Here is a 25,565-nt window from a genome sequence, read left to right as displayed (position 1 = left end):
GTCACAGATTCTTTTGTGATGCTGCTGAGGACTTTCATCTTCTATTTATCGCTTCTTCTTTCTTATCTCTGTTATGAGCTCTGTGCTAATTCCCTTCCCAAAGGCACAGGGATTTTGTCTGTGGTAATACCTGCAGTCTTCAGGTATTATCACCCCCCCAAAAAAAAAAAAACAAAAAACCTCTACACCTCAAAATAACCTTCAAGACTATAAATGAGTGACCCAGGGAGTCCTGAGCACTAGAACTGTGTAGTGTTTTTGCTGCAGGATTTGCAGTGTGTTTAATGCTGTGCTGGGAATAACTAACTGTGGATTTCCTGCAGGGGAATGGCCATGAGAGGGACTTCCTGGATGATCCTCGGGTGTATATTATGGATGCCTACAACAGATACATTTACCCAGGGGATGGCTTTGCTAAACGTGAGTACAGCTGAAATTCACATTCCACTATCCAAAACACCTCCTGTGCAGCTACAAAACTTCAGTTACTAATAAAGTTTCCTTGCGAGAGTGTTAATTGGATTTTAATGTTTTTCATTTCACATCCTTTTCAGTGATATATGATATCCCAGTGATATACTGGGATATATCAGAGCAGTGTTTCCCCTCACTTCTGGGGTGAATTCCTGGGCTGCAGGGTGTTGGGTGGGTGTTCAGTGCTCCTGCCAGGCTTGGAGCAGGGAGTTAAATCCTCCTTGGATTTTCAGAGAATGGTTAGAACTTCATCTCTGCCTTACATTTGTGATGGCACTCCCTGAGGGTTAGCTGATGCTGTGTAAAAAGGTTTCATGTTCTTTTGAAAACTATAAATTATAACATATTGAGGTGTGTTGTCTTGCCAGCAGAACTTGTTTTGTAGGCATCTAGAAAACAAACTGCATCTGAGTGTGAAATGAGTTGGGAAGCAAAACAAGTCATGGGAAAGAACCATTAAGGTTGGAAAAGCCCTTTAAGATCGAGTCCAACCCCAGCCCTGCCAAGGCCACCAGGAACCCACGTCCCCAAGTGCCACATGCACGTGAAATCCCTGCCGGGCTGGGGACTCCCCCTGCCCTGGGCAGCCTGTCAGACCAGTGACAGGAGCTGGTGCTTGATTGTTCTTGCTTGTGGTTTGTTTATCCCTGCTGTGACGTGCCCGTTGTGTCTTGTGACCTGCCACAATTAATTAGTGGGGCTTTGATAATGCTTAAATGGGAATGCCAAAGCCCAAAGTTGATTTGATCTTTGATTTTGTTACACTCATTTATTACAGGCCTAATTTGTTCCCTGAGTCAGAGGTTGTTGGGTGCTCTTGGATGTCTTCAGTGATCCCATTGTTCTGTAAAGCCTTCATTGGGATTCTTGGCAGGAATGAGATGCAGTGCATTGCACTGCTGGATTTTGGCTTGTAAAGATTTGGAGAACTGTAGTATTTCAAGGTTTTAAACTAAAAAATGACCATTTAAAGCACATCATGTCTGTAGGCAGACAAATAAATGTGGGGTTTCTGCCCCCCAGGAGAAGCATCCCTAAATTCAATATATCACATGGCAACATTTAAGCAGATGGGTTTAGGCCAAAACAGAGTGAGTCCTTGTTAGCAAATCTGAACCACTGAGCTCACCCCTCCCCTGTGAGCCTGGGAATACCAGCATTCCCTTTCTAAGGATGCCAAAGGCATGTGAATATGTAGGTCCTTGCCTAAGAATGTCTGAGTAGGATTTTGCTGCCTAAATCCTTTAAATCCTTCCTGCTGAATGGCCAGGAAAAGGTGGGATCGCAGAGGGGATCTCTGAAGCAAGGGAGAGGCTTGAACTTGGGAGTAAATTCCAACTGGCTCCTTGGACTTCTGTGTCTGTGTGGAGATGAAGGCAAGAGGCCTGTGAAGGCAGGGGATCCTGTTCAACATCCCTCAGCTTCTTCATGGTTCCATCAGAGCAATACTTGTGTGTCCTCCATCCAGTGTCCCGTCCTCCACAGCTCCAGCCAGATCCCGGTCCCTGAAGAGGCTCCAAGCGCTGCTCAAAGAGCTGTGCAGACTTACAGGGACATGTAACTACAAGGGAAGAATCCAGGAAAATGCCATAAAACCCAAAAGTCTTCGCAACTCACGCTGATGCAATAAAATAGGAATGATAAAGAATCCTTCCCTGCTGTTGAACTAGGATGGAAAGCAAAGAGAAACCCTACCCAGCAATCCCAAGAGTAATTAAGTGTCATTCTGTGTTCCATGCACACTTGGGGGGTGCTGAATCCCTCTATCCCAGTCAGTTAATTTGAGGCAGAAATCATTCCTTGGAACACCTCTGGCAGGGATTTGATGTGAATTCACAGGTACAATTACAAATACCTCCATAAAACCCCCCCAAACTAGGCTGCCCTTCTCCCCTTCACCTTCTCAGCCCTCCTCTTCTACTTCTCTTGCTTTATTAGAAACATTAGAAATAATTTGATTTAAATGAAGAATGGATATTTGCTCTTTTGGTAGGATTACAGGGTAAGAACATTAAATTGAAAATGCTTGGGGCAAAGCTCAATCCTGTTATACATTCATAAAGCAGTTCACATAAATTCATGATCCTTTGCTGTGAAGTTTTGAGTGTTGTGATAAAAATAAAACATCTTCATAATTTCTCATTGATGTTTATCTTGGTTTTTTCCCCCCAGCTGTTTCCTCTGCAATAGCAGTTCAGTGTTTTCTTTGCCTTATGCTTTATTTAGGTTGCTTTTAAGTTAATAATTTCCTTTATGGTTTCTCTGCTAATTGGTAACTGGACATGTAGATCAGCTGCTTTTCAATAACATTTTCCACTTGCATCTCAGAGATATTAGAGATTTTTTTTTTCCTCCTGAATGTAATTTTTTCTCTTCTATGTTTGGTTTTTTTTTTTTTTTTTTTTTTTTTTTTTTTTTTTTTTTTTTTTTTTTTTTTTTTTTTTTTTTTTTTTTTTTTTTTTTTTTTTTTTTTTTTTTTTTTTTTTTTTTTTTTTTTTTTTTTTTTTTTTTTTTTTTTTTTTTTTTTTTTTTTTTTTTTTTTTTTTTCTTTTTTTCAAGGTCATTGTGCTTAACATTTCCTGGGAAAACAAGTAGTTGAGTCATTTTCTTTAATTCAAAGTTCTGTGAAAATACGATGTATCGAGAAGACTTCCAGAAATGTGTTTTTATTTTTTTTTCTTGCTTCCCTAAATCTTGCATTTCCTTTCAAAGCAGCCCTTTTCTTACTGAGCAGTGGTTGGTTTGTTTGCTTTCAGGTGCCATAAAACGCAAAGTGGAGCTGGAGTGGGGCACAGAGGATACCGAGTACCTTCAGAAGGTGCACACCCATGTGGAGGGAGCCCTGAACGAGTTCAAACCCGACATCCTGGTCTATAATGCTGGCACCGACATCCTGGATGGGGATCCCTTGGGAGGCCTGGCCATTTCCCCCCAGGTCTGTGTGGCACTGCCATCCTGGAATCCTTGGCAGGACTGGCCGTTTCCCAGGTCTGTGTGGCACTGCCATCCCCAGCCCTGCTCCCCACACGCCCTGCAGGCAGTTTGGGAGCTGAAGGGAAGAGCACCCTTTGCCCTCAGCCAGAGCATTTCCCTCTTACAGGCACCAGAGATGCGTCTCTTCCTCTTTCACCCTTTTTTAATTTGGTTTTTCTTCCTGCCTCTAAACATTTTTGTCCTCCCAGTGGCTGTTTCAGTATAATCCATCTCCTCTCTAAAATACACTGGTTTGAGCTCCCAGGCAGTAACCAGAGAGACAGACATTTTCACGCTTCACTTGACTTCTATTTTCCCGATTTGCTTGGTTTGTTTTTCCCCTCACATGACCCATTTTGCAGTGTATTTCTTTTGTCACCTGCCCCCAGTACGTATCTTACACTTAATTTCCTCTCTAGCACTCCCAGCTGTTTTAAACTGCCCTTGTGGTGTCTTCCAGCTGTAACAATTTTGTGCAGCCTGTCTGTGTATTCCTAACAAATGAACACCTCTTGAATCTTACAGATACCATGTACTTTCTCTCCCCACTGTTAGCAGGCTTTAATTTTTATTTATTCTGTACACTTCATGGAAGTCTTCACCTCCCAGTTTGTGTCCCTTCACGTCCCACCTTCACTGCTTTTCCAAAACACTCTGCTTTTCTCAGAGCAAACGAAAACCTCCAGATCTTCTGTTTCCCCTGTGGTTTTTAATGATCCCTCCTCTGACAGCTCCTCTGTGCTGCCTCTCTCCTGTTTCACATTTAATGGCCACCCGTTCAATACAGAGGAGTGCTTGGTCTGGGAGCTCTCTCAGGTTCCCCCCGATGGAGCCACCGCTCCATCAGTTCAGTTTTGTGTTCAGATCTCTTGCACAAAGGCAGAGCTCAGGGGTTTGGGCTTGATTTGACCTTGGAGAGGACACAGCCTGAGGTGTGAGGGGTGGTTGGTGCAGCAGTGGTAGGTGTGGAATACGTGGAGATTTGCCCTTGGAGAAGGAGCAGTGTCAGCTGCCAAGACAGAGGAGCTGCTGCAGGTTGCTGGGTGCTGTGCAGAGAGAGAATGTCAGCATGGGGAAGGGAAGGTGGAGGAGCTTTCCTGGTCCCAAGGAGAGGTGAAAGGCAGAGCGTGCATTTCTCTGCCCAGCCTGGTGGAGCAGAGGTTCCTGCAGCTCCCACCTTTGCTGTCTCACTGAGGGCAGGGGTTGCTGTGCCTCTGGTCTGGTTGTTGTAAGTGTGGAGAAGGCCCATTTCACCAGGTTTGGAATCCCAGGCTGCTGGAAGGGCCAGAACTGAAGGCGCTGTGCCTGGATGGTTTATCTCTTGAGGTTCCTCAGTCCAGCCTTTGGTCCTGCCCCCAAAGGTGTCCCTAAGCTCTTGCTGCAGTGCCAGCTCTGCTCAGGATTGGGCTCCTCAGGGCTCTGGGTGGTGGTTTCGTGGTCCTTGAGGCTGCAGGGAAACCTGAGGGGTAGCAGCAGTCCCTGTTCCCTTTGGGTGGGAGTGGGAACTGGGCTGGGCTGTTGTTCCCGGTGGATCTGTTTTCTTCCTTGGTAACCCAGAAAGGTGGGAATAGGGCCCTGTTTTGCCCTCAGCTCCTCCAGGCTCAGCCAGGAGAGCTGCTGCAGCAGAGGCTCCTGTGAACAGTGGCTGCTCCCAGTTCTTGGGTGGGATAACAGTGCTGCAGCCAGAGATGGCCCCGTGGGACCCACAGCTCCTCCTGCAATTCTGTGCCTTCCTTGAGGGATCTGTTTCTAATAGAATTCCTCACTTTCCTTTGTCTCACTGCCCAGTTGTTACTCCTTGTCCTTTCCCAGGGCTGTGTCAGACTGCACAATAAGCAGGACTGTTGTGTGTTTTTACAAGATGTTTTTTTTTTTTCCTGCTACATTTGTAGCATTTATTATTATTAGCAAAATTATTTTACTTTTTCCTCTTTATTAACTGTTTGTGGTCTAATTACTGGCAGATCCCTTTCTCCAGCTTTGCAGTTATTTAAGTTCTGAGCTGTCCATTCACTGTCTTGTTATGTTGCTAAGCTTTTGGGTTGGGTTTTTTTTGAGGAGTTGTAATGAGTTATATATATCTGGAACACTCTGCTTTTACAAAAAGTAAAAGTAAATTTTGGTTCTGTTCTCACTCATTTTTGAAGTGTTTTTTCCCCACATGTACTTTTTGATACCCAGAAGGCTCAAACTCTCCTGTTGTCTGGGTTCAGTGACAGCACAATTCCTCTTGGTCAGCAGCCTTTGTTATTTTTTAGGTCCATACCCTTCTCTTAGTAAGAAATGACTTAGAATTTATCTCCTTTTTCCTGTTTGTTTTTTTTTTTTTTTTAATGGGTTTACCGTTACTCACATTCTGCAACTCCCCCTTCAGCCATAGATTCTTTTAGCTTTAATACAGGCTTTTATTAAAGAAACTGGGACTTAAAACTCAGCCAGTGATTGTAAATGTATAAAATCTGATTTGAATTTGCGATTCTTCTGTGGGATTGTGAAATCTTGGTGGAGTTGCTAAACTTTAGTCAGAGGGTGATGTGCAAGTTGAGCACAAACTAAAGGAATTTAAATTCAGACAATCTTTTTTAGTCTCAATTAAATAGGGTGAACATTTCTAAAATTTGTAGTCAGTTTAGACCTTTAAGTCCTTCGAGCAGGAATTCTTCTAGGAATTTGGACTAAAGACTTTTAGCTGCTATGTCCTCTAAAACTAGTCCAGGATATTTGATATGCTGTTTTGTGTTTGTTGTTTTGTTTTGTTTTGTTTTGTATTTTGTTGGTTTATTTGGTTGGTTGGTTTGGGTTTTGGTTTTTTTTTTTTTTTGGTTGGTTGGTTGGGGTGGTTTTTTTTTTTGGGGGGGGGGTTGGGTTTTGTTGGGGTTTTTTTAATGTTTACTCATGTAAACCAGCTAACAGGACTTTTACATGAACTTTTAATTTATACTGTAAAATGTAAGGCTTAAACACTTCCCAGTATTATAAATCCGTAACCCACAGGTTAGAACTAAAATATCACAGAACCACAGAATACCCTGGAGATGGAAGGGGCCCACAAGAATCATCAAGCCCAACTCCTGGCCCTGCACAGGACACCCCAAAAATCACCCCAGTGATTGAATTAAAAGTTCATTTATAAGTCCTGTTAGCTGGTTTACATGAATTGACATTCCCAGGCCTCATCCACGTGAAGGCACCACTGCCCTCAGCCACTGCTGGTGGTTGTGCTGCTCCAGGCAGGAGACTGGGCTAGAGATCTTCCAACCTGCATCTCACAGAACCGTGGAATGGCCTGGACTGGAAGGGACCTTAAAGCTCATGCAGTTCCAAACGCCTTCCACAGGCAGAGACATCTCCCCCTGGACCAGATTGCTCAGAGCCCCATCCAGCCTGGCCCTGGACACTTCCAGGGATGGGGCATCCACGACTTCCCTGGCAGCCTCTTCCAATGCCTCACCCCCACAGCAAAGAATTTCTCCCTAACACCTGATCTTAGCCTGCTCTCTTGCAGTTTGAGGCCATTGCCCCCTGCCCTGTCACTGCTCTTGGAAATCAAGACAGGCATGAAATCTTTCTAAGCTGATACAAAGTTCAGCATCATCTCCAATTCCAATATCCTATTAAACTCAGGTGCCAAGAAGTCAAATATTGCCTTTTTTTTTTGGTTGTTTAGTTTTGTGGTTTTTTTTAATCTGAAAACACAAGAAGCCCACACCTGGGCTTGGGTTACAACAGAGTAGCTGTAAATGATCCTGCAACTCAAAGTTCAGAGTGGGGTTTTTTTTCCCCAGACCCAAGCAGATCAGAAGGACAGGTGTTTATCTCGGTCAGTGGTGTTGATAGCAGTTTTTTTGCCCCCCCGTGGCCGTGCTGCCCTGCAGGGCATCGTGAAGAGGGACGAGGTGGTGTTCAAGGCGGCGCGGCGCCGCAGGATCCCCGTGCTGATGGTGACGTCGGGCGGGTACCAGAAGAGGACGGCGCGGATCATCGCAGACTCCATCCTCAACCTGCACAGCCTGGGGCTCATCCACAGCCAGCTGGCAGCCAGGGGGGCTGCACACCCCAGCCTGGAGCAGATGGTCAGGGACTCAGCCAAAGACTTGGGCAGCTTGTCCCTGCAGTGAGGAGCTCCCAAGTTCGGTGCAATAACCCCGCGTAACTCCCACATTCACCCCGGGAAAGGCAGCCCGTCCTAATAACTGAGACCTGCACTCACAGGTACTGTCTTTGTGTCTGATAGTGCTGTAGAAAGCTTTAATTGCTTCTCTGATTGTGGAAAGAACTATGCAGTTGGTATCCAAAGACTGTCCCAGCCTTGTTTCAGATGGTGCAGCTTTGTCTGTGTGTGGGGGGGAAATATGGACTAAACCCACAGTTTCTTGGGTTTTTTTAGATACTGCATTTTATTTATTGCTTTTTTAACGGAAATATTGTTGTAAAACATGTTCTGCGCAGACTTCAGTGTCAGTTTAACACTAAAGTTAAGTGCAATACTGTAAAAACCGGTGCAGTTGGAGGGCTTTGAAGCCATAGCCTGTTAGAAGGAAAGGCCATTGATTTATAGCTTATTCCTGTTGTTGGTAGTGACTTAAATCTTACTCATAAGCACCTGGAAAAATAGAATAGGAAACACCTTTGGCTCTATATGCAAATGAGCCATAAGGGCTCAACATTAACAGTCTGGTGTTTGCCTCTCTTTAAACGAGCCCTGCACGTGAAAGGCAATATTTGGTGTGCATTTTAACTCACAGAGTCAAGAAACCACAGGCAAATCAAAGCTAATGGTAGAGTTCTGAGCAGCCTTGCAGCAAAAACTATGTAGAAATACAGGTTATTATCTTACTATTTCCAACTTAGCATGTATAAAACATTGATGGGTACGCTGAAATCCTTTTTTTCCCCAGCTAGTGCTTGTGTTTTTCACCTGCTCAGAGAGTAATGGTGCTTGTAGCTGCAGTCATAGTTGGTAAGCAAATTGTTCATTATTACTGTTCATCTAAAAATCCAGTGGAATTTCTACGTGAACTTCGTGTGCTGGCTTTATATGGAGCTTCTAGGAGGATTTGGGAACAAAATAGTGCATTCCCAGCAAACCCCCTGCACTGCTTGTAAACTTTGGCTCTGTTTAAGTTGGTATGTTTTCCATTGTAGCAGTGGGTTGTAAATGTACTAAACTGTGTATTTTGCAAGAGCTTTTATAACTTCTGAGTATTCCCTGATTTGTACTACAGGTTTCACGTCGTGTCTGTGTTTGAGCCTTCCTGGGAAGGAGCACTCAAGATTTTGCTCGTAGTAGAGTTGCTGTCTGAGCTATTTCAGGAATGTTTAATGCTAATTTATAATACTTACCTCACTTAGTGTTCATGTTTAGATGGGGTTTGTCAGTTGTAAGAACTGCACAATTGCTATAAATATCTGCTTTAAGCCAGATTTTGACATATTGCACTAAGCTTAAGTTGCTACACTGGGATTAAAAAGCACTTTTAAATTTCTTACTAGAAGGACCATCAGAGTACGACTAATGTTGAGATTTATTTTTTCTATACTGTCTGACGTTACTGAGAGATGTTGTTATTCTTTCATATGATTTTTATAAAATTATAAATTACATTTCTATAAACTAAACCTGTCATAGCACCATATGGTCTCTCCCCCAAGCATCTTCTGTTTGTGTTAACATGTTTCTATCATTTTCCCTCGGTGGAGATTAAAATGATGTTGAACAATGCTGAGTGACTTCTCTTTTCACTTCACATGGATCTTGGCTGTCAAAAACTTTGACTGGCGGTTTCTTGAAGAGACAAGAAGATGTATTTTTCTTACTTAAAATGTAAGTGAAACTGCAGTGAATCTCAAGGTGTTTCAGCAGGCTCTTTGAAGTGACTTCTTAAGTGAGCTTGCAAGAATCCAAATAGTTTTTAAGGTGTCATCATAAGGGGTTAAAGTCACTCTCTAATTCCAAGTTACATGTCGTTGCCTATCTTGTAATTCCTGATATGTTACTGCTACAGGTGTTAAACCCTGAACTAAGCTTCTGATAAGGCTGCAGTAGTTTTAGAGATCTTCTATAAGTCTTTGAGAGAGAACTGGGTGTTGGCAGCAGAGCCTGAGAGCTCTCAGACCATCTGTGATCTGGTGGTGGTTGAGCAGCAGACACAGTGACTGCCCTTGGTGTGCACTGGAAGGTTACAATGGCAAAACACACCATGCCTTCATCTTCTTCACAGAGTTTAATTAGGGTATTATTCCACTTAGTTGCCAAAAGGTTGGTTTTTAGGTGTTAAGAGACTTGCCCAAGGTAAATGCGTATGGGAAAAACACGGAGCTTTTGGGAGGGTTTTCTCTGTGGGGGTTGTCCAAAAACTGGAGCGTGTGGTGGGTCCCAGTTTCAAGATGCTGTTGTAAATGGAATGAGTCAGTCTTTGCCAAGGCTTCATTCCACCACGATCCTCCAAGTGCAGATGAATGGGAACTGAGGGGCAGGATCATTCCCAGCTCCAGGATGGCACCGTTTGGCTCTGCAGGGACAGGCACAGCCCTGCCAGGATGGGAACCAGCCCTGCTTGGTGCTCTGGGGACAGGAGGAGCAGGGGGAACTCCTGCAACATCTCAGTGATTCTAAAGAGTCTCCTTCCTATTTAGTGTCTTCTTCCAGAAGAGCTGAAATGTGCCTATTTGAACATTGTGATGCCTTTTAAAGTGCCATCATAAGCTCAGGGACAGCCCAGCAGAGCTTGAGCTCAGGCTGCAGCTCAGGGGAGCAGTGGGAACCTGGGGAAGCTGGATTGGAACACCTCTGAACACCAGGAATCTGGTTCTGAGCTCAGGAATCCCTTGTCTCTGCTGGCTGGGAGCTCTCACAGCACACTGCTCGTTGCCATCCTTATCTCTATTGAGTTTGCAACAATTTCCTAAAATACAGCTGGAGGAAGTGCTTGCACTGCTGGAAGCTGCAAAGAGATGTACTGATGAAATGAACCTTTTCTGGATGGATTCTTTCACCTCCATGTCTCTGAAATGAATCCTGAGGGTAATTTTCTTTATCTTGGCCACTGGCTCTCAAAGTAGCCTTTTTTAATTAAAACAAGTAATCCCCCAAGCCTGTATTAGCAGTGCTAAATGTCTTACAGGAACTCTGAGGGGTTTTTACTCGTGCATGCAGTGAAATAATACACTTGAAGCTATTGAGAGCAGAGAACAGAGTTCTCCAAACAGAAATTCAATGCACTCCCAGCTCCAAGAAAGATCCTGTGAGGAGAATGTAAAGCCAGAGTGGAGCTTGATATCACAGTATGTGTAGAATTAGTGTGGAAGTACCAAAGAGTTATTTATTTTAGATGGTAGAAACAGGCAAGAGTGTGCAAAAAAAAGTCTGAGAAGGAGAGAAGACAAACTTGGGCTTTCATTCTTTCTTGTTTGCAGCATCATCAACCTGCAAATGATGCCCACTTTTTGTCTGTCTTTCTCTGTCCCTGATTCTGGATGTGAACTCAGTGTCTCAGAGATGCCCTTTGGGAGTGGCAGGTGTAGGAAAACAGCTGGGTGTTCATTTTGGGAGGGGAAATCACCCCAGATGTGCTTCCCAGGTGATTCCCCCCACCCCGTTCCTTCTTGTGTAAATGGACTTAAAACACATCAGGTTGTAAGACAGTAAATTAACTCTTCTCTAACTCCAGTAAGTGATAGACAAAGCCAACCAATGTCTCCCAAGCCAAGTTGCTTTGTGATTTCTTCTCCCTCCTGCTGGCAGTGTTAGGAAGCTTGGAGAGGTCCCAGAGAAGACTTATTTTTAGTGCTCTTATAAAACAGGGAACACCTGCAGTGTTTCAGACTTGACTCTTTCCCTGCTCTGGGCAAGAGATGAACGTTATACCCAGTCCTTAACTAAGCACAGATTTTACAGACAGCCCAGTCAGAACTCTCTTATGGCAGAAAAAAAACCCCTAACCCCATGGCAGAAAAAAAAACCCTAACCCCATGGCAGAAAAAGAAGCCCAGTGTGCAGTGGCTGCATTGAAGGCAGGCTTTGTATTTTCTCTGGCCTGTGTTCATTTACTCTCTGGGGAGTTGGACATTGAATCAAACCTGTGGAGGTTCCATGGTCCATCAGGCTTTCCCACTGTTTGTTGTGATTGGATGCAGGGCCAGATGCTGATAAATTAATCTGAAAATGTCTCTGGCTGTGCCTATGAACACAACTCCATATAACTCCTGAGGCTTCAGCTGCTGCTGGGGACAATTTTCCCTGTGCTGTGATAAAAATCCCGGAGGTTACTCAATGCTCTGGGGTGATTTCACTTGGCTAATAGAAATAGGAGCTGTATTTTTGCACTGGTTAACTGGAAAAACTAGTTCAAAGAAAGATGATACACTGAGGGGGAAGGAAAAGAAAGGCTAGGTAGCCTCACTATCAAATTAATGCATGTAAAATTAAGGTAAATATATAACAATTTCTATAAAGAAATTCTCGGTTGTGGAGGAGGAGGAGGCAGCACACATGATCCCTGGTGGCCTTTTCATCTCTCCCTGCTTGTTTTGTGTGTGCAAATTGCTGTTCCTCCTGCCTGCTGTTGCTCTGCCCACCCCAGGAGCAAAGCTGGGCTGGGAGAGGTGGATGTGGAGCCTTCCCTGCCACCTTTGGGATTCCAGGGAATCCTGGAGTGGCAGCAGCAGGGCTGGGCAGCTGCACACGAGGGGCTGGCAGGGCTGGCCTGAGAACAACTTGGAGAATTCAAAAGGTTTTTTACCTTGTTTTGACCTCAGGAAGGTAAATACGGATGTCTGAAGGTTAACAGGCTGGAACAGGGATCTGTTCTTCACGCTGCACTTGCAGTAATTCCATCTCATTTTTATATACCTGAGGCTCTTGATGTAATGGGTCTCCACAGCTTGAGAAACAAAGCTGAGTCACCACATGAAAATGCAATAAACTCCACTCACAGCCACTGCCATCTGGTTTCAGAAATTCCTCCTCAGGAAAACGGTAGGGCTGATTTTTCCCAAATGCTGCAGTGAGATTCAGGCATTCCTGTGTTGCAGCCTGGCTGTTCCCATGTTGTTCACAAGCAGGGAATTGCACAGGCTGCCTCCCTTTCACCCTCTGGAGCAAGGAACTTGAGGAAATGGAAAAGAAACATTTTGAGGGTGCAGGAAAAGCCAAGGACTAACCTTTGAATTGTCCCTAGGGATGAGCAAGCCTTACTTAGGCCCCACCTAAGGTAGTCTAAGCCAAATAACTACATGTTACCTGAATGATCCGTTATTAAGGTCTAAATGTAATGTTTCTTTAAGGTCTATTTAAGGTTTAAATTTTATTACCAAAAAAAAAAAAAAACGTGGAGGAGGCAAGAGATTATAGTTGTTGTTAATAAATGCAGCTTGTAAGCTTTACAGTCCTTTCCCAGCTAAGGACAAGGAATATTTGAGCTGGGATGTGGACACTGAAGCCATACAGGATTGTCCAGGTCAGCACTGCCAAAGGTGGGCCTGTTGATGGTGCATTTCTGCTGCAAGGGCAGTGTTTAGAGGGTTGGGTTTGATTTAGTTTTCACCACTGAGGGGGGAAACAAAAATTCATAGTGGGATTGTTGGGGTGCCTGTGCAGGGCCAGGAGCTGGACTGGGTGGTCCTTGGGGGTCCCTTCCAGCTCAGCATGGTCTGTGGTTCTGGACTTGAAATTGATTGTTCAAATGGCTTAGAAACGTTTTATTTTCTGTTTGGTTTTGATGTTTCCCTTCCATTGCTGGCAGCAGTTGGGGTTGGCCAAACTGGACTCCTGGTGTATCTGATATTTAGGGCCCTGGTTGTGCTCCTCTGTTTTCTTCCTTGGCTGTAGCTGTTCTGTAGTTCATCTGAAAAGGAGGTGGAAAAGATTTTTGCAAATCATAAGGGCTGGCTCAGTTCTTCCTTTGGCTGTTTGGAAGAATTCCATTGAGAATAAAACTGTAGGTCTGAAAAAAAAAAAAAATGCTGCTTTCATAACGATCCTCCCCCTGCTTCCCTGGGAATGGTTTGCTTTTCCTCTGCACTTTGTAGGGGTGGTTTTCAAGTGGGAGAGGGGAAAATGCAATTCCTGTGTCGGAATCAGAAGCCAGGTAATTTTTGGTGACTTAATCCATTAATGAAAGAATACTGTGAGTGGAATTTCCTCCCTGAAAGTTCCTGTGTTACAGATAGCTGGTGTTCTGGGCTTTGATTGGGTTCCTGTGCTGCAATAATCTGTGTGTCAGTGGATAAACCAGTGCACAGTGCTTTCAGGAGGTGCAGTTATTAATCTTGAGCTGTTTATAAACACAGTGTAAATATGAGCACCCTTATAGAATATCCTAAAAATTACACAGACGTGGGACTGAGGAGCTGGAGCCTGACAGCTGGTGAGGGTTTGTCCTACCAATAAATAACTCATCGAGGGAGGGGGAGGCCACAAATCCTAGAAAATAACATTTATTGTTTTTCCAGAGGTTTCTAGAGGAAAACTGGTCTGACCTGTGCAAATAATGAATGCATTTCAACAAACCATGTCAGTTTAAAAGCTGTTTCACCTATTGACATTTCCTTGGAGTGTTCCCTCAGGAAGTGCAGGGCTGTGGAGCAGATACCCAAGTCTCTCTCAGTGTTTCCTTATGACCATAAGCAGGGGTAGAGAGACCTCTGGCCAAGTTTTGACTGCATGGAAGGTGAAGAGGAAGCTGCCATTGCTGCTGGTCTCTGTTTGTGTCCATGTGTTTATTCTACTACGTGATAACTGTTTAAGTTTCTCCTGCCACCAAGGACTGTAAAACTCCTCCTAGCAGAGAGGCTGATGAGGAAACTCCTGGACACAGCAATCCCAGACCACCTTACAGCTGGAAAGAGAGAAGAATATAGGCTTGTTCCCTCTGCAGATCTCCTGAGCTTGCCTTGGTTTTTACCAGCTCAAGGTAAACAATGGCCTGTATTGTCCTGGAGATAAAATCTGGGAGAGAATGTGTGTGTGTGTGACAGGAATAGGGCTCCTAATGAAGCATGTGATGGTTGAGTTGTGGGCTAATTATCCTTTCCATCTGTTACCTAACAGGATTCTGCAGTGCTGGGATTTAAGGTTTGTCAGCTCTTTGCTATCTTTCATTCTAAACCTGGACATCTCTGCCAAGGCCAACAGTGAAATGAGCACACTGAGAGAAGAAACCTCCAGTGAACAGCCCAAGTTATTTATATTGGATTAACAAGGCTACAAGGAGAACTGAGGTGTCTTTTGGGTTGCTGGAGGTGGGAGTGCTTCAAGGGTTGAATGCTTTTATATCCAGCTTTAGTTGTTGGGAACATTTGAGCCTGAGACGTGAGAGAATGCAGACCTCTCAAAATGTGGTATGCAAGAAAAATGTATGATTTAATGTTTCCATTTTCATGGAGGAAATAGCAATGCTTGGCTCCAACCACATGATAGATTTCCTTTAAACTTGGTCATATGATGATCAGGGAAATGATTTCCCTCTCAGCTTTTGTCAAAGCAGTGGAGTGCAAAGTTGGGTGTCTTAGAAGCACCTGCTGCTCACAAGGACATTATTCACTGAGTGGAGAATTGCCTATTTTCCTCTTTTTAAAGGAAAAGAATGAGAGGAAAAGAGGCCTAGAGTAGGAGATAAAAGCATTTATCAAATTTATCACAAAATTATCAGAATCTGAATTGGGTTTGTGGTCACTGCATTTTCAGACCACTTATAAACACGACTCGGTCTTAGACAAACCCATGCTCGTTCCTTCAGGTAACAGAGAGAATTGAGGGGGTGTGTCATCATTGTCCCTGCATTTGAGCTGTTGGACAGTGCATGGTTTTTGAAATCACAGACTCCCAGACTGGTTTGGGTTGGAAGAAACCCGAAAACCCATCCAAGGGCCACCCCCTGCCACGGGCAGGGACACCTTCCACCACCCCCAGGTTGCTCCAAGCCCCCGTCCAGCCTGGCCTTGAGATGTGTGAGGTTCATATTTTCCAACCTCACCTTGCACAGAAACGTGCTGGCAGCGACTCTGCCAGGGGTTAAAACAGGACTGGTTTCACACAGTGGGCCACTGGAAACAGCACATCTGCTTCAATCAGACTGGAACTCAACCATCCCTTGCACAATGGCAGGTTTCTAGTGTCCCACTTTAAAACCTGTTCCCACCAGTGATCCTCGTTCCTCAGCTCAGTGGGGTGATCTGCGTGCTGGGAGTCAAAATTGTGTTATGGCAGGGGCAGGCAGGAGTCTGTGGGATGATCCTGCAGGTCTGTTGGGACAGCTACAGTGACCTAAGAGGGGTAGGATTAAAAGGAGGTTATTTAAAATTTTATTGCATTTACAACAGGTCAAGTGCTCTGCAGTGAAAACCCCACAAGGTCTCAGTTTAACAAGTGTCAGTCTTTTCAGGAGCCCTTTCTAGGTCCATCTCATCATGTAAACATAACTGTGTGGCCCTGCTTGTTTCCAGCAAATCTCCTCCCTGGCCCCGTGGCAATCTCAGCACCAGCCTCATTCAGCCTCTCCCCACAGGGAAGAGTCTGAAAAAACAGGGCAGTGGGAAAGATGACCAGTGTTTACAACCAGCTAATGGGAATCCCAGCTGTCCTGGGAGGTTGCATAATCCTGGAGTGGGAAAACCCAGTGCCCTGCAGAGCAGGCACTGCCAGGGAGGCTCTTTATGGGCACCCCGTCAGATGGTCACATTTAAACCCTCCAGTCTGTATTTTCTGAGCTCCTTGCTCATGCAGAAGGGCCCAGTGGTTTCATGTTTTAATTGGAGGAAATATCTCTTGAACGCTGTTGAATTTGGAAGTCTGATTTGGCTCAATTAAAATGTGATTAGGCTTTCTGTCTCCACTGCAGAGGCTGCAAGTGCTCTGGAGAAACGTTTAATGTTGAAGGCTGGCCTGCTGCTTTTGGCTGAAATGCAGCAGAAATATGCAATGCTCTGAGAAATTCCAGGACTCCCACTAGGTCAGAAGATTTTCTCTCAGCTCTAGCATTTCATCAAGTTTCCTATAACATGTCCCCATGTATCCCAATCCTTATTGCTTGGAAATCCACCAGCTTTGCAATGAGCTGAGAGTATTTTATATATATATATGTATGTGCTGGATGACATTCTCTTAGTAGAGAGCTCTGATTAAAATAATTTCCATCCCTTCTGGTTTCAGACAGTATTTGTGTTACATGCTCTTGTTTTACTGTGGGTTACATGCCTTGGATGAGTTTAGTTACACTGAGTATTCATCTGGTCTAATTCTATTAATTACAGCATTTTTAATCACCCTCACCTGGGGTAATGTGTCCAGGATCCAGTCACTTGAACCTGGGCAGAAATGAGCTGTACTTTGAGAAGTGCACTTGGCATTAGTCAAAACATTGTCTAGCGGAGATCTTTCAAATCCCTGAGCTGGTCATGCTGTCGTGGCCACTCTAATTGGGAACCTGATGATAATGGCTTAATTCAGTATCTGGAATCTTTGTAAGAACTTGTTTTTAAGAACTGTGTTGAGCTGGTCCTGTGGACTGTCCCTTTTCTGGGGAAAAGCCAGAAAGCTTCAGTGGCTCCCAGATCTGCAGTGCCCCTGTGCTCTGGGCTAAGCTGGCAGCAGAGCTCGAGTCTCACAGACCTTTCTTGGCTTTGGCACTCTCGATTAAGTTGTTCAGAACAGTGTGATTTGCATGTGGAACCAAAAAACTCTTCCTTTGTTTCCCAACCCAGCCCAAAGACATTGATAATACAGTAATTTATAGTAAAGCAGGGCACTGATGTTCCATAGAGTCTCAGAGTACTCCATATGTATGATCCTGTGATGTGCTGGATCCCCTGGACCCCCTTTGTTTTAGGATGAGCACGATTTGAGCTGATTTCAGGAGTCTTCACAGAGAGTAGCTTGATGTCCTTTAATTTAAAGAGACATTTGGGAAGCAGAGCTAGAATATTCCACATCATGGGCCTCTCCCAGCAGCTTCTCCACAAGGTGAAGGGTTGACCATGGCCTTTTCCACACCCTGGCTGTTCTGTCCTTACAACCCTGGGTCTTTGTGACTTAGGAAATAAAAAGTTCTAACCTTGCAAGAGGGGCATGAGTGTGTGCTGGCTGGGGCCCAGGTGTCTGAAAACATTTGAGCACCCTGGGCTTATTTAGTGCATGATGAGCCCCTCGGTGGCTTTATGGAGCTCCAAGAGGGGAGAAGCCAAAGGCCACGAGGAGTTCCCTGCAGAGGGACCTGCTGGGCCTTTAACCACTAGAGGCCACTGCCTCGTTATTATCGGGGAAATTAATCACAGTGCAAGTGACAGGGGTTGTGTTTCTGTTGCCTCGTGCTGGGTGGGATGTTGGTTTGGCCCTGTAACCATCCCCAGTGCTGGCAGGTGCTGATGTTCTGCTGGAGCTGTGCTGCCCTTCTCCAGCTGACAGCGACCCCCGAGCTCCTGGCTCAGGGTCTGGAGGGAAAACCCTGGAATGTTCAGAGCTGAGCACTGGCTGGGGGAATGGCCTCGATGGGAAACCACACGAGGAGTGGCTGAGGGCACTTGGTGTGTTCAGCTGGACAGGAGGAGCCTGAGGGGAGACCTCTGGAGCTTCCTCAGGATGGGCAGCTCCATCTCTGCTCTGTGAGCAGGGACAGCCCCCAGGGAATGGCTGGAGCTGTGTCAGGGCAGGCTCAGGGTGGATCTCAGCCAAAGGTTCTTCCCCCAGAGGGTGGTTGGCACTGAACAGGCTCCCCAGGGCAGTGGGCACAGCCCCAAGGCTGCCAGAGCTCAGAGACAACACTCAAGGACAGAACAGGGTTGTTGGGGTGTCTGGGCAGGGCCAGGAGTTGGACTGGATGATCCCTGTGGGTCCCTTCCAACTCAGCAGATTCTGGGATCCTGTGACCTGTTAGGCTCAGATTTATTTTTCCTTTTGGGCTTGTTAAGCTTTGGCCTTTCCTCTGCAGCGCTCAGACAGGACCTGTCCAGGGTGTCCTGATCCCACACATGACCCGTGAGCAGCTCCAGGGGAGGCAGAGGGCAGCTGGCTGAGGTGGAGGGGCAAATACACCTGCCTTTCTCCATCTGGGATTGTCAGCAGTGCAGACTGGTGCTGGCAGAGCTGGGCTGATGGTCTGGTGCTGCTCCTGTGCTCTGGCTGTGGCAGGACGGGGAGGCCACCAAGAGACTCTTGTGTGGGAGGCAGAGCTTCTCTTGCCCTGGAAAGGCAAGCAGGAGGGCACAATTCTTCTTCTGTCTTTGTCTCAGAAGCACTTCAAAAGCAGGCAGTCCATAAAGCCACAGTTTTCTGTAGTCAGATCCAAACAGGGGAATATGGAGATGCTCCAGGATAAATGGGTGGAATTTGCTGCTGCTGTCACTGATCCGAGTGCTGGCTGTGACCCAGTCCCAGGGTGGAGCAGGAATTTAAGCTCTGTGTGCAGCACAAATGTGTAGACTTGTAAGTACTGTGATTACATTCACAGAGCTGCTGTAACCTTGAGGAATACCTGAGTAGGGCAGTAATTATTCTTGTGTTAAATCCCACAGCTCAGTCCCATTGCATCATGAACTTACTGCACTGGGAAGTCGTCCCTCCTGAATCAGAGAGATGTGTTCCACCCAAGAGCTGTTGATTGCTTGTACCTGGTGCATCTCACCCTGCAGATGGGAGAGGGACTTTGCTGGGTTGAGTTACAGAACTGGCTCTGTTGAGTCCCTGAGAATCACTGAGGTGTGTCAGAGTGAATCAGCTTTGGTAAAGTGGAGCTAAAGCCATGAAGAGATGGCACAGTCTGGAAGTCTCCATCACTCAGCTCCTATGCGGTGTCAATCCCCACGTGCTTTCATCTGCAACACCTCTTGCTGCTTTTCAGCAGCTCCTGCCCTGATGAGTGCAGGTGTCTGCTCCCCATAAACACAGCCCAAATCCCCTTGGATGTGGAAAATGGGGTATTGTTGTGTTAATACTGCAGTTGGAAAGAACCTCCTGGAACCTGAAAAAGAGTGCAAAGAGAACTGTCAGTCCAAATGTCTGGACCCTCATCAACGCCACTGGCAGGGTCTGTACCTGGACGATAAAAACTGGCCCAGTTTGCACTCCTGGGAAGCCCTTCTGTGCTTTAGTCAGAAGATGTCCATGCAGCTGTCTCTGCTGAATGCTGCCAGCAAGCATTATTTCACTGACAGAGGCACAACAGCTTTATTAATTTCTGTTGTTGTAATTGTGGTGATTTCCTCTCTTGTGCACTGAGCAAGTTTTCTGGTGTTTTTAGGCTTGTGTTGGTGCAAAGGTCTCCTTGGGCTTGAGTTTGACCAAAAGAGCCAGATGGGAAACATAGTTTTGACTGATGGATACCTGAGATTTGTGGCCCTAAAGCTTCTGGTAAAAACAGGGGGAGCTCAGAGTGGAAAAGGGGAATGTTAGGAATGGGGAGTTGATGGTTGTTAGTGCATGGAAATCTAGAGAGTTTGATCACTTTGATACAGCTGGAGCCCCAAATTAATTACAGAATAAATGATAAATGTAAATTGGTTTGTGTTCACATTATTAGGGGAGCATTTGGGTTTGTCTTTAAAGCTTCCTGAAGGACTGCAGCAAACCCTCCTCTGTGCAGGTGCTTTGTGCTGAGGGCTGCACTCACCTCGGGCTGTGCCTGCCGGGCCTGTCTGCACATGCAAACAGTTATTTGTGTTGGGAGCTCGGGCTGGCTCCTCTCTCTGGGGATGCTGCTGACAGCCCGAGCCAGCACAGCTCCCCAGCTGCCACTGCAGTCTCTGTGCAGCCTGAGTAACGTTCAGGGCTGTCTCTGCTCTCATTACGTGCAGTAATGCAAGGAGAGGCAACCTGAGCCCAGCAAACTCCAGTTAAACCTGGGATGAAAACAGCCTCAAGCTTGTGTTCAACAGGCTCTGCATATGGGCACGAAATTAGAAGAAAAACAATGAAATTGGGCCCCTCAGGTCAGGAGGGACATGGAGGGACTGGAGCAGGTCCAGGGAAGAGCAACGAGGCTGGGGAAGGGACTGGAGCACAAGTGCTGTGAGGAGAGGCTGAGGGAGCTGGGGTTGTTTAGCCTGGAGAGGAGGAGGCTCAGGGGTGACCTCAGCACTCTCTGCAACTCCCTGACAGGAAGGGGAGCCAGGTGGGGGTTGGTCTCTTCTCCCAGGAACCAGCAGTAGGACAAGAGGGCTCGGTCTGGAGCTCTGCCAGGAGAGGTTTGGGTTGGATATGAGGAAGGAATTCTTTCCAGGGAGAGTGCTCAGCCATTGGAATGGGCTGCCCAGGGAAGGAGTGGATTCCCCAACCCTGGAGGTGTTCAAGGACAGACTGGATGTGGCATCAGTGCCATGGGCTGGGAACCATGGCAGGGTTGGATCAAGGGTTGGACTGGATGATCTCAGAGGGCCTTTCCAACCCGGCTGATTCTCTGATTCTATTAAATGATCCCACAAAAGCAAACAGACAAGTGGCCCAGGTCAGCTCAGTTTAGTGGATGAGTTGGAAAATGCTGATGTGCCACCCTCCTGGAGCAGAGCAAAGGGGACAAGGGACACCCTCAACCATCCTGGGGTGCAGCTCAGTCAGGGACTGAAATGGTTAATGGCTTAATCATTGGAAGATCACCAAAAGACTTCTACAAACTGCAAAGAAACAACTGCTCTCCCAGCAAAGCCCCTCCTTCCTGAATATTCCCACTGGGAAAGGACCTTCAGATCAGATAAGTGGGTATCATGGTCCAACCGTGCTGTGCAGATGCACACCTAAAGCTACAAACTGGGTTGCCAGATAAGGGAAGAGGCAAATCCTTCTTATCATGCCATTCTTATCATCATATATATGTATATATATCTTTCCACCCTTATCCTTTCTCTCCCTTTCTCTCCCTTACACATTTTCTCAAGTGTTATTTTTATGCTCAACTATTGTTGAATTGCTGTAGATGGTAACACCCAAAACAGCAACAGACCTGTTTGCCTTTCAGACCTTATTACCTCATTCTGAAATAAACCCCACTATATATGTTTACAAACACCTCTCACTCTAACCCACCCCAAGGGATTTATTTCCAAAAACCGGGATTATCCTCCCACTCTGGGGTGGGTCATAACACTCCCAGGGAGCCCTGAGTGTGGAGGGGGTCCAGGGAGGGCTGGTTTGGGGTCTGAGAGGCTCTTTCCCTTTATAAAGTGTTGTAGTGGTTTGATGTGTGAGCATTGTGGGTCACCTGAGTCTCATCCTGTGTGTTCTTTAAACAGACACTGTCACTGGGTCACTGGCTCAGCCCTGTGATGTTTTACAGAATCTCAGAATGGTTTGGGGTGGAAGGAACCTCAAAGTTCCTCTCATTCCACCCCCTGCCACGGGCAGGGACACCTTCCCCTAGCCCAGGTGGCTCCAACCTGGCCTTGGACGCTTCTGGGGATGGGGAGTGCACACCCTCTGTGACACCTGTGCCAGTTTGCTGCCTTTTCATCAAGATCTCTGCTCCTCAGGGTTAACAGAAGTGGTTTTAGGTACATCAAAGTTCAGCTGAGGATTGTTTTTAGCACAGAAGTGCTCGTTGAGTTGGGCTGTTCTGCTTGGGATGCCACCGAGAGTTGTCCTGGTCACTCCTCAGTACCTGAGGGATCCAGAGCCCAGTCAAGGAGAGTCTTCAGGGCTCTGGTCCATCCAGCTTTTCCACTGGATGTTTTTCCTGCATGGCAGTGGTGAGGGCCGAGGTGCCTGGCAGGAACCCCGGGGCAGCAGCACCTTCCTTGGAGCTCAGCAGATGCACCAGGTGGGATCTGTCACCCCCTGCACACTCAGGTTTTGTCTTGGGCTCAGAAGAGGCCAAATCCATCTCTCCTTAGTGGCTGTAAGCAGGGTCCACCTCTACCACCCCTCCCTTGGCCCTGCCACCCTCACCCCAGTTCCAAAATACTCCGTCTGCACTGGTGGAGCTCAGCTCTCCCCTGCTCCCACATCCCTTGGGAATGTTTGGGCACCCATAGGGATCCCAGCAGCTGAAGGGATGCAGGGGCAGGCTGGACAGACCAGGCAGGGCACCTGCACCGGGTCTTTTGGCAAGAGCTGACAGAGGAAATTTGCTCTGAACAACTTCATACCTGGAGCCAAATTTGAGCCGTGGTGTAACCTCTGAGGCCAAGAATTTTTGGTTCTGTCTGATTGGGAGGGTTGGAGAAGTTCAGAAGAGGTGGGGACAGAGAGAGGAAAGAGCCCAGATGAGTTTTAAGATGTTTTTCAGTGAAATTCTGCAGCGTTTGCTGTTGTTTGCACTGTCCCCTTTGAATCTCACCCTGTTGCAGGGTCAGATTATGTAGAGGAATTAAACTCTGATGATTAAATTCCATGTTAAAATGAGTAAACTCATTGGAATCTTTTAGCACTAAATCACAGGTTATATTAAATACTAAAAAGATAATCCAAAAATCACTCATTTAGTAATATTTTAGAAATTATTTTAGATGCCTGCTTTTTAATATCTTCTGACAGGTACTTTTAAAGTGATTTATCCTTTGATATTCAGAACTCTCATAATTGTTCCTGGAATTTTTCTTTGGATGAAGATTTTGGCATGGATGATTCTTTATGAAACAGTCCTGGGTCTGGATCTCATTCATCACAGATCTTGAAAAGAAATGTCCTTTGGCTTGCAGAGAGGGCCTTGGAATTTTTCAGAGGTTGAATTGGAATTATAAAGTGTATGTACATTTAAATGTAGGTTCCTTTTAATATGCAGAGCTTCTGTAAGGATCAGGTTTGTGGACATTCCATTAATGGTAAGTGTGATTTTTAAATCTATTATAAGCAGTGGAATATAGGATCACAGCTTGGGTTGGGTTGGAAGGGACCTTAAAGCCCATCCCATTCCAGCCCTGCCATGGGCAGGGACACCTTCCACCAGCCCAGGGTGCTCCAAGCCCCGTCCAACCTGGCCTTGGACACTCCCAGGGATGGGGCAGCCACAGCTTCTCTGGGCAACCTGTGCCTGGGCATCACCTTTATGTTAAAGTGGGTTTAAATATGACAGAATTTGTCAAATAATAAACTGGTTTCCTTGAGTTAATTCTGTTCAGATGCGGCACCATGAATGGAGACCGAAGTTCCCTGCTGGGTGTTTATTTTTGGTCAGCTGGCACGTGCTGTTTGTCCTTACAGAGCCTGCACTGGGGTGCTCAGCACCAAACCCCCCATCTGGAGCTGTGCGCTGGCCTGGGCTGAGCTTTGGGCAGAGACAAGACCAGTCTGTGCCAGCTCACAGGGTGCTGAAAGGGAGCCAAAAAAAGAGGACTGAGGGGAGAGCAGAGCAGGGTCCTGGACTACCCAGTGTAATAGGTTTTCTCTGTCTCTGATCTCGATGCCTCCAGTCCTGGACGGTGTTTATGAGCTGTGCTCGGTCCTGCTGCGCTTCTGGGGTGTAAAGTGAAGCTTGTGCATCCATCATGTCAGGTTCAGGGCTTATCACTCTGACTGGAGTGTGGTTACTGCAGCCAAAGTTGCCTTTAGATGGGTCCCTGGGATTATAAAGTAGGGTACTGGGGTTGTATTAAAGCAGCTGAGCTCATATTAGCAAAGCCTGGCCATGGAGCCTTTAGAGTTACATCGTCTTTTGCCTTGGGCCTGACCTAAATCACCAGCATTTAGGGACAAAGACATGAATTAAGTCCTGTCTCTGTACAGACTAAATCCTGGCCTGCGCCGAGCGCAGCATTAGTGGAGCCAGCACTGGTCATGTCTTTCCTTGAGACTGTCATAAATTGCAGTTATTAATGGCAGATTAGAGAAATTTCAGCCAAGTCTTTATCAGCACTTAGGCCAGACAGCAGATAAACAGCTGGCTGCAGTTCTGCCCTCTAATAAAATTGTTCGTGAAACTCGAACTCAGCTCTGCGGTTTAAACCCTCTCAGAAACAAACTGGTTGCTCAGTGGTGTGAACTGGACACTCCCTGCAGCCAAATCCAGCCTTCTGGGATACATCCACCGAGGATCCAGCTCTTCCTGGGAGAGTCCTGGCTCCTGCCCTGGCCCCTGGAGGGGGAGGATGAGGAGGAGCAGAGCTGGGACAGCCGGATGGCCGCTGTCCCCATCGCTGCCCTGCTCGGCTGTGCCTCACCCTGGATGCTTCGGGCTGAGCTTCCCTGCACATCTGGCCTGCCAGGCCCCCTCAGAGGGACTGGCCCTTTGCTGCCAGTGCACTAAGGAAATTCCCTGCTGCTGGGAAGAGATTTCCAGCTCAGGACATGGCTGGGCTGGGCTGGCTGCACAGGACGGAGCTCCCAAGGGACCGTGCTCCCAAATTAAAGCCAAGTGTCAACACGTGTAGTGTCCCGTTTGCAAGGGAGGCTGGAGCAGCTCTGGCAAAGTGAGCAAGAGCAGCCCTGGTGACATTTTGCTAAGGTTTGTTCTTGGGTCTTTGAAATCCTTTTTTGACGTCTGCTCTTTATTACACAACAATATAACTGTCCTTTTAGGAAAAGAGACATTTTTCATTATTCATTTCAAAGTTAACAGACACATTTTCAAGTGCCTACAATAACTGCAAGGGATTTGCTTTCAGGTGATTTGGCTGCACGGCTGAGTCCAACTACAACACTGTTTTTTGTTCCATGTCTGCATTTACCTTGGTCACAACTGAAACCAGGTTTTTATCAGAGTGCCTGGGTTTTGGTTTTTATTAAAGAAATACTTTGACTCTGGCAGGATGAGCGACATGAAACTCTGGCAGGAAATCTGAACCTCGCAGTTCTTCCCAAGTTCATCAGCAACAGCATTTTGTTTGTTCTCTGGGGGGACAACATGGTTGCTCTTTCTCCCTGTCCCATCTGAGGTGTTGCATCTAGTTTTGTTCTTTTGCCTCCAAGTGGGAAAAGGCTTGGAAGGGTTTTTAAGCAACAGTAATATGTGAGGAATTTAAGGCAGAGGTATGCAGCACCGAAAAGCTGACCTCTGTTTCCCCTCTCATGCCACATTGCATTCCCTGTATTTCTGTTTCTGGAACGCTGGTGCTGCTTTCCGAGAGCGGGAGGCTCGGGAGGAGCAGCCGAGGCGCAGCAGCTGTAAAGACAAGCATGAAATGTGCCCTGACTTGTGTCCTCAGTAACTGCTGCTGCACCAGCAGCGCTTGCACAGAATTCATTGCAGGCACCTTGTTGT

The 25,565-nt window shown here is 46.4% G+C and overlaps 1 protein-coding gene across 3 annotated transcripts in view; it reads left to right on the top strand.

The window, feature by feature from the left end:
• Positions 1–18,593, top strand: part of HDAC11 (histone deacetylase 11) — a 36,386-nt gene extending 17,793 nt beyond the window's left edge. For 2 of the 3 annotated variants that reach the window (XM_027892552.1, XM_027892551.1), the window contains exons 8-10: positions 324–420; positions 3,231–3,409; positions 7,323–7,595. In XM_027892552.1, coding sequence (XP_027748353.1) covers positions 324–420; positions 3,231–3,409; positions 7,323–7,565 — 519 coding nt within the window. In that variant the 3' untranslated portion in view covers positions 7,566–7,595. Of the gene's footprint in view, positions 1–323; positions 421–3,230; positions 3,430–3,481; positions 4,407–7,322; positions 7,596–18,580 lie in introns of those variants that run through there. The other variant, XR_003572206.1, reaches the window with a different exon arrangement.
• The last annotated feature ends 6,972 nt before the right edge of the window (positions 18,594–25,565 follow it).

Source organism: Empidonax traillii, unplaced genomic scaffold (genome assembly GCF_003031625.1).
Source record: "Empidonax traillii isolate 1590-97213 ecotype Southwest subspecies unplaced genomic scaffold, ASM303162v1 scaffold356:size572493, whole genome shotgun sequence".
Classification (NCBI taxonomy): Eukaryota; Metazoa; Chordata; class Aves; order Passeriformes; family Tyrannidae; genus Empidonax; species Empidonax traillii.
Note: the sequence above shows the minus strand (reverse complement) of the source record. Positions and strands in the feature narration are given on the sequence as shown.